The 12,935-nt window shown below is 35.4% G+C and overlaps 1 protein-coding gene across 6 annotated transcripts in view; it reads right to left on the bottom strand.

Annotated features, from left to right (window-relative positions):
- HMCN1 (hemicentin 1) overlaps nucleotides 1-12,935 on the bottom strand; it is a 529,724-nt gene that overhangs the window by 297,741 nt on the left and 219,048 nt on the right. For all 6 annotated transcript variants that reach the window (XM_068541417.1, XM_068541420.1, XM_068541418.1 and 3 more), the window contains exon 11: nucleotides 10,851-11,126. In XM_068541417.1, coding sequence (XP_068397518.1) covers nucleotides 10,851-11,126 — 276 coding nt within the window. The remainder of the gene's footprint in view (nucleotides 1-10,850; nucleotides 11,127-12,935) is intronic.

Below are 12,935 nucleotides of genomic sequence, written 5' to 3'. Positions count from 1 at the left end.
TCCAAAACTAAGTCAAATTTCAAAACAAGCTCCTTAGGTGCATTAGCCATATTTCAAGTGCTAAATTGCCACATACAGCTAGTAGCTATTATGTGGGATAGCCAGATACACAACATTTCCATCATTATATAAAGTTTTACTGGACAGCGCTGGACTAGAGAGCAAGTCTATTAAATCTCAGAGAGAAGGTCACTAATTCTTTGACTTACCAGTAAGTGGGTACAGTGGCAATAAAACACACAGGCAAAGACTAAATATTGACAGTTGCATGCTAGATTTGCAAAAAAATTCCACACCCAAATTCCAGTGTGGTTATGAAATTCAGTTAATGAGAGAAAGGCAATAATTTCAGAGGCAAACAATGATAAATTTAGGCTACATTCTATTTTAATGACAAAATCTTAATGGCAAATATGCATCAAGATTTCTTTTCTTCAAAATTTACAACTTTTATTTTTCCAATATAAGATATAAGAATATGTAAATATACCAAATGTTTGCTGCCTTTATACCCATTTTAAGTAATTCCTAATGTAAAATTATTTATACATTAACATTGTTTCTATTTAATGCTATGTTTTCTTTCCTTAACAATAACAACAAGAAGTCATGAATTCAGGAGCTTCTTTGGATGATTAGCTAAAACAGATTAAGACAATAAATATGGTTGATCAGAGGAAAGAATTTTTAAAGTTTAGTTTTTTCTTAGTTAGAAAATCTTGTAAATCAACTAACTCCAATAAAAAGTTTTAAAAAAGAAAATCTTCAACTAAATGATGACTAACATTGCCTATTACATTGCCTTTTCTTTAGTGGATCCTCTTTATAACAATTTTCCAAAATCAGAGAATTTCCAAACTAAAGAGGAAGGCCAAAGCTTAGACTTACATTCTCATTTGACTTGGATAAAAGTGGCAAATTACCATTATTACTTCTTGGCATATTAGAAGGATACTATTAAAGCTTTACATATATCTACTTGCATCTCCTGATTCAGAATCAATTATAGCAAGAATATCTTTTGACTATAAAAAGCTGATCACGTTCATTCAGACAACAGAATGTTATTCAGTGCTAAAAAGAAATGAGCTATCAAGCCATGAAAAGACATGGAGGAATTTTAGTGAAAGGAGCCAATCTGAAATGGCTAATTACTGAATGATTCCAAGGATATGACATTTTGGGAAAGGCAAAACTATGGAGATAGTAGTAAGTGGCTTCCAGCGGTTGGGAAGGTGGGAAAAACAGATGAACAGGCAGAGAAGAGAGGATATTTAAGGCAGTGAAAATACTCTGTATGGTTACTATGATGACAGATACATGTTATTATACACTTGTCCAAACCCATAGACTGTACAACACCAAAAATGAATTCTAATGTAAACTATGGACTTTGGGCGATTATGATGTGTCAATGCAGGTTCATCACTTGTAACAAATGTACCACTCTGGTGGGAGATGTTGATAATGGGAGAGATTATGCATGTGTTGGGGCAGGGAGCATATGGGAAATCCCTGTACCTTTGTTTTAATTTTGCTGTGAATCTAAAACTGCTCTGAAAAAAAAAAAAAAAGTCTTTTTAAAAATGTGGCCGCACATTTTACAAAAAAGGGATTATTTTTACAAATTATCATGCAACAGGAATAGAATCAAAAGCATATGAAAGTGGATCTACCTAGCACTTCTTAAAGGAAAGATTTTAAGATCTGGTAATTAATTTATCTTGCTAGACAAATTCATCTGCTACCTTAGTTATCTTATCAGGGAAGCAACCCACAATGGGATTGGAAGAATATTTAGTCTTGGGAGTCCAGTTTGAGTCACAACCTCCCATCCTTCCAGCTGTCACTTCCTGACTCCCATACTTCCCTTCTCCAAGTTCATCATGGCCTCAACTCCTTTGAACCTTCTTTTTTATTCCAATCTATCAGACCATGCCTTTAACCCTCTCTTCTTTCTTCATCCAGCCTAAACTCCACAGAGCGTCACTACAAACACTTTTTATTCCCCAATTACCTTGTCTTTTGCTGAACCAACATCACAAAACCACAAACCTATATGATCCTTCTAGGTGTATTTTGAAAAGATTACTGAAGACAGCACAGGAAAAAGCAAATCACACCTTCGTGAGGACAAAGCTTCCAATTCAGTCAGACCCTCTACTCTCAGCAAGCTCACATTTCTGTGCCCTCATTTTTCCATGGCTTTGCATGTGTAGAGTTCTCCATCTAGAAAGACTTTCCTGACTTCTATCTGGCAAATGCTGACTCATATTCCAGTGGATACCTCAGACACCATCTCCTGTGTGAAGTCCTTCTCAATCTCCACTCATTACTGAGACAGTATTCAAGGCTCCTATAGTACCCTGGTGAAGTTCCTATCCCATTGGGTAATAGATATTTATTTTTAAAATTTAGTTATGTCCTTTTTTTTACTGTGGACTTACTGAGGGGAAGGATGTTGTTTTCTTCTCATTCATATCCTCAGCAAGGAGCAGAATGCCTGACATTTAAATTTTTGGTGAATACATGAGTGAACGAATACATGTATAAACAAATGGACAAACAAGATACCACCTCTGACCTTTTGTAAAAATGTGTTTTAAGTCAAGGCACTTCATACATTTCAGTATTGGTTTCATTATTATGGAAAAAAAGTATACCTGACATAGTATGATTTAGATAGTGCCGTGGGAAATAGCATAAATGAAGATCTCATCAATATAACAGCTATCTATCAGCTTTGCAGTCTCAATAATCAAATGCTCCTAACATATCCTACCCTTCCGCAGATGCAGCAATAAGTACTCCTATTTTGGGTATTAGCTCTACTTCAATTTTTATTCATAATAGTCAAATATCAAAGCTCCTTCCTCATGTATAAAAATAGTAAGTCATTATGTTTTTCCTGTATTACAAATATCTAATCTTTAGAAACAGAATTTGCTTTTTAGACGGGTCATTAATTTATAAAACAATAACTCAAAGAAACATTAATTAACGTTTCAAGGGAATCTGAATCAAATCAATTTTTAGTACGTGTTCTGACATAGGATTTTTCAGACTTGGCAATAGTTCCTTTGCCTAGCTAAGCACTCTGCTTTTCATTCAGTCTTTCCACAGACATGCATGCACACAAAACTATGTGCTAAATATTATGTCAGGCACTAAAGACCCCAAACTGCAGAAAACTGGGTCCTGCTCTAATGTAGCTTACAGTCTAGTCATCTTACATGGTCTCTGTGTTCATATTCCCAGTCCTCTCTTTCCTCTAGGCTGTTACCAGATGCTCTATCAGAACTTAGGTCAACGGATTCACCAAACTTTTTTTTTTTTATATATTTAGATTTAGATTTCCAGCTATTCTTTACCCATGTGACAGGAACTTGCAGACACTTTGTATCTTTCCTATTTAAAAAAAAAATTATTTCAGTACTCTCACTTTCCTATTCATACTCAAGGACCCTTTATTTATTTTCTCTTTTTATACTTTATTCTACGCACCTGTACCTTAGACCTGCTAATAGCATGTGTAGGCATTTCTGTACACTATGCAGAATGATGGAAAGACCTAGTTCAGATCTGGGCTTTGCCACTTGCTGGCTTTGTAACCTAGGGCAAGCCACTAACCCCGCAGATACAAATACACACAATTTGTGAGGGTTAGATGGCATAATGCATGTCACGAATTCTCAAAAGTTTTTAAATGGGTAACAGTGGATTGAAGTGCTTCATTTGGATAACTTAGTGGATTGAAGTGCTTCATTTGGATAACTTAGTGGATTGAAGTACTTCATTAGGATAACTTACTGGATTGAAGTGCTTCATTTGGATAACTTAGTGGATTGAAGTGCTTGCTGATTCCTCATCTGTTCTCTCTCTTCCCAGCAGTCCCTGAACTGTGAAAGTTATCACAGCCCATCATTTAACCTCTCCAACATCTGGATATCTTTCTAGCTCACTTAAATCCATCAGGCTTGGCTTAATACACATTTTCTAATGGTCCATTTTTGCTGGAAATTAAAATGTCCTTGGTGTCAATCTTCTTTATAACAATTTCTCATATACTTGAAGTATTTATTAGGCCATCGCATCCCTTTTTTTCTTTTTACAATGTAAATAATTCTTTTTTTTTTTTTTAGATTTTCAACTTATTAAGCTCTTTAATCCTATTAAATAACTAATCCTTTAACCTTCCTTATAACTTCTATTTAAAGACATTTTAATAATGTTTCTGTCTTCCAAGATATAGAGAAATAGGATTCTTTCTATCTACAAATAAAGTGGTCTAAGATCTATATACCACATAGATGCCTTGCATGAAAGACAAAAAAATGAAATGCATAATATTTATTTATACATTTTACTGCATGGAATTGAATCGTATTATAACAGAAGATTGCCCCTGACCATGGAGTCAGCAGAGTACATTAGTCAGATAAAGTAAGTGAATATTAAACTTTTCTCTTCATAAAGTTTACAGTCAGCCTAGAAAGAAGTAGGAAGCAAACATTTCTGTAGGAAAACTACACATTCTGTGGATATCACTGCAAGATACACTTGATGTAAAATTTCACTAGAATATTTTCCTTCAAATCTAAAAGCCTCCAACTCACTCCTTATTAGATCCCTAGTATTCCATAGACAACAAAACCCAGTATTTTAACAGAGAATCTTATTCATTTGTGCTGATTCACACTGAGACATCAAAGAACCAAAGCAGTGAATAAAATTAACTTTTGACAACAAGTAATGATTTAGAAGTTTTAAGTATATGATTTCATCTCATCTAAATGAAATCCACAAAGATGGCACTAGTATTTGAAACAGACATACATATGTCTCAGGTCAACCTCCAAAAATAAAAAGCTTAACTAGCAAGACTTCAATGTATTAAAATGTCTAGGAAAATAGATGAGCTAATTAAATTCAATTTTTATTATTCAAACATAGATACAGACTTCTATAAGTGAAAATTTATTCCTGTGAAAATCTTGCAAAGGGGAAAGTTAAGGGGATTTTCGTGATTCTCTTACTGGACTATTAGTTATAAGAAAACCTAATTTAATTATCAATTAATATTCTGCATTTCTCCTTTTTCTCTTACCTCACTTGGGTTCAGAAATGATTTAAAACAGATTACTCTGTGATATAATCCTATAAAATTCCAGACCTTTAAGCTTTCAAATATGATTTTTTGTACTGTCAAAATTTCTCACTTGACACTTTTTGAGAGGCATTATTTCCTAATTTTTCTTAATTATTCCTTATTTATAAATTATCTATTTACTTTCTTAATTATATCTTAATTATTTTAAATATAAAAGTGATAAAGCAAATTTATAGAATATTTAGCAAAGAAGGAACACATATTACCCACATATAATTTGATCTCCCCAATAAAATTAACGTCAGCATTTTCAAAACTTTTAAAATCCTATTTACACAAAGGTTTAAGATAATTCATTTCTATTGAATACTTTTTTTCAAGTACAGAAAAGCATAAGTCAAAAGTCACTTATAGGTCCATTGCCACCAACAATCACATTTTTGTATATATCAATCTAGTTTTTTTTTCCTCCTAGCAGAACTGTGTGTGGCTTTTATTTGATTGTTATTTTGTTTGCATAGCTGTACTTCTGAGTCTTGCGGTAAACCCTGCTTGAGGTAAGCAGAGTTTTCTGAAAAGTTTCCTGTGTCTAGTTATACCATGATCTCCACAGTGAGGAATTCTCATAATGAAATAAGCGTATCAACCCATTCACATTCTCTCATGCTCATTAGTGAGACTGATTGAACAGCCATAGTTTCTGCGATCAGCATTTCCTTTCAAGGCTCTTCTGATAAATTGATAATGAGCCTATTAGTCACTGAGGGAAATTAGAGTGATGGAAAAAGGCCACTGGGACATTTGTTTCTGCTGCTGCTGGACTCAAAATTCCATGATGCTGCCAAAATTGAAGTCTTTTAAATGTCCATGGTCTTAGTAAGAACTAAAATCCCACGGGGAACATCTGAGTGGCTGACTCTAGGTAATGTGACCTGCAAGGGTTTAGGGAAAGGTAATTATCTGATCTCATCTGTTTTCCACCTTCTTTTTTTTTTTATTGAAGTAGAGTTGATTTACAATGTTGTGTTACTTTCTGCTGTACAGCAAAGTGAATCAGTTACACAGGTACATATAGCCACTCTTTTTTAGATTCTTTTCCCATATAGGTCACCACAGAGTATTGAGTAGAGTTCCCTGTGCTGTACAGTAGGTCTTTATTAGTCATCTATTTTATATTTAGTAGTGTGTATATGTCAAACCCAATCTCCCAATTTATTGCCCCCCCTTCCCCCCGGTAACCATAAGTTTGTTTTCCAAGATAGTAAAGAATTCCTCTCCAAATTACAGAACTTGTTCAGACCCTAAGAGCCAAAATATGACAGGTATCCACTTTAATTACTTTCCAGCCTTTAGCATATCTGAGAAGTTTGACACCAGTCTGATTTTATCCCTCTGTTTACAATGTATTGGTTTAGTCTGTATGCTGTGGAGTTTTTTCCCCTCATACTAGTAATTTGAAATTTCAGCCAGGATGTGTCTAGATGAAGTTCTCCCTTCATTGACCTTGCTTGATTTGCTCACTCAGGACAATTTTTTTTTCCTCCCTAGTGCACTTTTCTTCAATTATATCTTTGACTATTTTTTTAGTTTCAGTTGTCTTTGCTGTGTACCTATATATGTTATATACCTATAAACCTTAAAGTTCCATTCTTTGTTTTCATTTCTACTTAAAAAATCATATTATTCGACTCTTAGTCCTTTGCCTCAATATTCTGAAAGAACTTCTCAAGTTTATGCAGCACATCCCTGATTTTATTTTATGTAGTACAAATTCTGTTCTTCAGTATCTCTGATTCAGACTGCATTATAATATTGCATTTTTAACATCAAATCCTTTTTATTTCTTCCATCACACTTGCTATTGTTCTTTCACCTTAGCCAGTTCTTCCTTTATAAATATATACTCTCACTTAAAGGAGGATAGGTCTTTCTGAAAGACAATGGTGACACTAAACATTTTTTTTTCCAGTCTTTAGAATAAACTACTACTTTCAGAGCATCAATTTCTTCTAAGTCTTTCCCCCCACCTTGTTTTGTTCCCCAGTATTTTTTTAGGTCCTATGCTTTATTTTTTCCTGTTCTGCTGCATCTGTTTTGACAATCTTCTGTTTATTAACCCTCAAATGATGTGGCATCTCTCCAGACTCAGTGTCAGTCAACAAAGTGTTTGAATGGACCTAACTTCATTCTCTGTCTACTTTTGTTCTAGTTGAACCCTCTTTGCAGCTCTGTAGCTAAGAGTCTGATTGCATAGCTCCTTGCCTGATTCTCACCCATGATGCCCTTCTGGCTGAGATGGGCCGCTCCCCTCTGCTACCATTTGTCTCTAAAATCCCTTCTGACATACCCATCAATGTTTCTCTTGCTTCCAAATATTTTCACTTGGTGAGAAACATATCTCAGGTTCCAATTTTTTACATGGTGCCAGGTTGCCTGTCCACTTCTTGTCCTACTGTTTTCCTAACTAGATGGTTATAGCTATTGATAGGTTTAAGGAGATAGCATGCTGGCTCCCTAAAGAGTAACATTTTCTTTCTGAAGCAAGCTATGAAATGAAGGAACAGAGATACATCCTCCCTGCTTTCATGTGAACATAAGAAAAGATGGACCACTGATTGAAATTTTCATTCCATTGAACTTAAAATATAAGTGAAGACTATATACTTATTTATACAAATAAGAATCTTTATATATAACCTAAAAAATTCCTCCCCAAATTTTTGCCACTGTATATTGCAACTGGCTTTTAGTATTCTTCAGTTTTGTCTTTTTGAGGTCTTTACAGATATTTTACTGTTAATGAGAAGAGGTTGCAGTAGCTAGACATATACTATTTTTAACCAGAAAATCCTTGCTAACTCCTACCAAAATTTGTAAAATCTGGATGTTTAACTTTTTTTTTTTTTAAAATAACAGCTCCTGTTTATTTTTTAATTTTTATTTATTTATTTTATTTATGGCTGTGTTGGGTCTTCGTTTCTGTGCGAGGGCTTTCTCTGGTTGCGGCAAGTGGGGGCCATTCTTCATCGCGGTGCGCGGGTCTCTCACTATCGTGGCCTCTCTTGGTGCGGAGCACAGGCTCCAGACGCGCAGGCTCAGTAGTTGTGGTGCACGGGCCTAGTCGCTCCGTGGCATGTGGGATCTTCCCAGACCAGGGCTCGAACCCGTGTCCCCTGCATTGGCAGGCAGATTCTCAACCACTGCTCCACCAGGGAAGCCCTGGATGTTTAACTTTTAAACGTATTCCAGGAATTCCCTGGTGGCACAGTGGTTAAGAATCTGCCTGCCAATGCAGGCGACACAAGTTCGATTCCTGGTCCAGGAAGATCCCACATGCCCCAGAACAACTAAGCCCATGAGCCAGGACTACTGAGCCTGCGCTCTAGAGCCTGTGAGCCACAACTACTGAGCCCGTGTGCCATAGCTACTGAAGCCCTCGCGCCTAGAGCCCATGCTCCACAACAAGAGAAGCCACCGCAGTGAGAAGCCCGTGCACTGCAACGAAGAGTAGCCCCCGCTCGCCGCAACTAGAGAAAGCCGGCACACAGCAACGAAGACCCAATGCAGACAAAAATAAATAAATAAAATAAATTAATTTTTTAAAAAAAGTATTCCAGATAGAAACAGTTTCCAAACAAATCTGTGGAGGCAGAGTAACATAAATGAGGTTATAAATTAAGCTACTGATTCCCCTGTAAGCAAGAAAAATATTCCTAAAGTGTGTATTCAATCCAAGTAACTATTACATCTTTTAAGCTTTCTTGAACTATTTTTTATTTTTGCTTTTTAAAACATTTAACTGCATAAAAATGAAATTAATTTACAATTTATGATTCAATGTCAATAGTTGGCAAACATATTCGCATGAATTATAATCCTAGGTACAGCAGTTTATTTCATCAAATATCCACTGCTTTTCAATAATGTATTCAACCATAAGATAATCAGATGGCTACAGTTAACTAGAGTCTCTTATTTTTTATTAAACAGTGCCATCAATTCTAGAACATATTTTGTTAGATTTTTAAAACAAATTTTTCATCAAAATTGTTCCCTCAAACTCAAGACAAACTAGACAGGCCATAAAATAATGCCTCTAAACAGATTTACACCACTAGAGATTATACAGGCTAGCCAGTAATCATGTAATGACATGTGTTTTTTGTATTTATATTTTGTACATTATATAACATCTTACCTCAGAACTTAAATCATTAGATAATAATGAGTCTATTTTACCAGAAAGAAGAGAGTTTAGGGTTTCCTTTACAAGTATGCATTTCTATATCATAGGATTCATACTTTGGAATAGATTCAAATGCTGTTTTGGAAAATGTTGTCCCTGAAACCACCTGAGAGGTCTGTTATAAATGCAGATCCCCAGGCCCTATACCAGGCCTGTGAAATAAGAATCTCGGTGTGGGGTTAGAATTTCTGCTTTTTCAAAAGTTCCTTGGATAATTCTTTATTCATGAAAGTTTGAGAATCACTGCTCAAATTGACTAAACAATACTAAAGGATTAAAAGTTAATCTGGGGAAACAAGGAAGGCTCTGATTTTATTTTACAATCCCATTCTAAGGGACTCCAGGGAAAGAACCAAGGTCACATTTCAGAAATCCATGAGCATTTATCCTATCTGAAACAATCAGTTTGGTAAAAATACTTCCAAAACTCTAGTAACTCAAGTTACTACTTGTATTGACTCAAATGATCTAGGTAGTTGACCACGTAGAAATGCAGTGAATCACTTACAAAAGTAATGTTCCCCCAGAGGTTTCAGCAGATCAACTAACAAAAGACACACAGCCATACAGTCGGATTGCAGAATATATCTCGACTACCAGCGAGAAAACCAGAATCAGATGTCAACCATTTTATTAAGTCTCATGGCAGTTTCACTTTTTTGCCATTAATAACATTCCAAGAGCTAGCCTCCAAAACTCAGTGGTCACTCTCTTAGATAACCATGTTAAAAAAAACATCTGACAGTGTTACTTGAGGCATGTTATAAAGTTGTTGCTAGTACCACAACCAAGGAGCCAAACCCGATTCCAATGCAATCAGTCTCCCACATCAAGGATTTGAAATGAAATATTCTGCTAAGGCAGCAACCGAACCTTTCAGCTAAACTGTGTAAAACTGCCAACAGTCAGTTGCTCATTACATTAAGACTCTAGAGACATTTAGAAGCCAATTATGATTCTACTGAAAGAGATACTTAGGAATAGTTTCTGATCTTCATTTGATGGTAGTGATTAGACCACATTGTTAATGCACTTGTTTTCAGCTATCTGAAACTATCATTTAGTCTATATAGACAATTCAAGTTTGGCTTACCATTAGCTTACTTTCAGTAAGTACCGTGTGTGTGTGTGCACTCAAATTGGGAAAAAAAACTTTTTTTATCAATTATTAACATTTTTTTTAAAGTTCACAGGATAAATGAGAGAATTTAAAACCATTAAATCATCCAGAGACAATTTCTATTTCTATTTGCTTAAAATAAAGGTCTTCAACTACTAGGATTAGGCTGTGTTTGTTTCAAAGTCACCTACTTGTTAGTGATGTTTTAGTTTCCAGTTTAGTCAGCTTCAGACCCTCAAGGTCCACAAGCATTCTATCTTTCAAAACTGTAATTGTTTGCGTAGATACCCTCAGACAGACAACTTAAGAGAACAGAGATCGAAAAAGGAAGACAGAAAGACGCCATGATTCAGAAGTTACCATAAGCACAGTACCTTGCACTGTGAGGAAAACTGACGCAGACGATGATCCTCCTTCATTGGAAACCACACAGTGATATTCTCCGGCATCGCTGAATTTCACACTCCTCAGCTCCAGGGAAAGGTTGGCCAAGATCCTCATTCCTGCTGGATCTGCCAGCCTGACATCTCTGTCATTCCTCTGCCAGGTTAGATTGTAATCCACTGCACTGATGACGAGACAGGTCAAAAGTGTTCTTTCTCCAGGAGTGACTGTAACATTATTAGGCACTTGGATGACTGGCGGGGGCTCTGTGTGAAATGAAAAGATTCAAATTGAAAGATCCAGGAGTCATTTTGCTCACTCATAGAGGTGGTTTAAAAATTTAATGAGCATGTGTCGAATATCTAGTAGGAAAGATGCAGTACAACGGAACGTATTCATTAATACGTATGTCTGTCACCCCAAGAAAATTATCATCTAGTTGAAAAATGCTTTCAATAGGAGTGCATGTTTACATACCAAAGTACACTCAAGTCCAAATCCATAAATTATAGATATGAGGATCAAAGAGGCATGGCAAAATGATATGACTTGACTGATTCAGGATTGCAGAATGAGTCAAATTTCGATTTGAATTTTGAAGAAAGTAGCATTTATGGATTTTTAAAATTTAAAACCATTTACTTAGTGTTTCAAAGAAAATAGGGCATGAAGTATGGTAGATATGGAAAAGATACAATGGTATCAGCTTTAAGAGGATTATAATCTAATTAAGACACAGTACAACAGTAGAGTAAGATGAATTTCTCCCAGTGAAGATGAGGAGTGTTTGATTTAAGCAAGTCAAGTTAACGGTAAGGCATAGAGTTTTAAAAAAATTATATACATAGGACCATGTACACAAAAGGCATTGAGTAATGCATGCGCATTTCAGATGTGGTCAAAAGGCACTTACTAATTAAATATTTAACTACATTTCTAGAGAAAATCACATATTGCTCTCGTTAGGTTTGAGAATACTGTAAATCTAAATGCCCCTGTAAAGCTCACTCTGCCCAAATGCTTTAAAATAACCTGCCATAGCAAGCCATTATTGAGCAATAATATAGAAATAAAAACTAGCTGGAAACCCATGTGTCTGTTTCAGTTTAAATGTGAAAGAGTATCAGATATTCAAGATCCAATTTTATACTTCGTTATTCAAAACTATATATACGTGCAGATGAATAACATAAGCCTAAAATAAAACCTGGAAGTAATATGCCAAAACCATAGTGGTTATCTCTGAGAGAGAAAAATGTGTATATTTTTCATATTTTCCTTTATATTTATCTTTGTTTTCCAAACATTTTTAGAGGAGTATATGCTATTCTAAATCATTTTAAAAATCCTTAATTTTTACAATTCTGCTATGTTTTTAAAATCTCTTATGAAAATAGCTAATGAATCAATTGGAAAGAGTACATGAGAAAGTTAGGAAGTTCTGACTGAAGTCTGGTTAGGTTTGACAGATAAAATACAGGATGGTTTGCTAAATTTGAATTTTAGATAAACATCAAATAACATTTTAGTATGACTCATGAAATATTTGAGACACATTTAACTGGGCATCTTATGTTTTTATTTGCTGAGTCTGGCAAACATAGGCTGCCTAGGTTTATCCCTAACTAGCTGCATGACCTTAGATAAGCCAATTTATTCACAATGTTTGTTTCCCTATTTGAAAAATGAGATGATTAAATTAGGTAATCTGAAAGACCCTTTGTAGCACTAAGGCTCTGTGATGCTAACATACAAGATGGTATGGACCATCAAAGACCCAGAGGCGAGTATTTGTGAACACGTGTTGACACCCTATCAAAATCTTTTTGAAGACCACAAAACATTTTGTATGGTTTTCTTTTTTTGTTCTTTTTAAACAAACTTCTTCAACTAGACTAGGGATTTTTAGAAAATGTAAAATCCTATATTATGGGCATACAGGGGATTGCTGGGTGCACACCTAGTTCCTTCTCAAGGACCTAGGCACTCATATCCCTAGCTGCTCTGCTTGTTGGCTACTGAGCTCATGGCCAAGGGAGCTAACATGCTCGGGTTAGGCCCCCTTTCCAGCGCAG

This window comes from Eschrichtius robustus, chromosome 3, assembly GCF_028021215.1.
Source record: "Eschrichtius robustus isolate mEscRob2 chromosome 3, mEscRob2.pri, whole genome shotgun sequence".
NCBI classification, from domain to species: Eukaryota; Metazoa; Chordata; class Mammalia; order Artiodactyla; family Eschrichtiidae; genus Eschrichtius; species Eschrichtius robustus.
The sequence above is the reverse complement of the archived record's forward strand: the minus strand, read 5'-3'. Positions and strand labels throughout refer to the sequence as shown.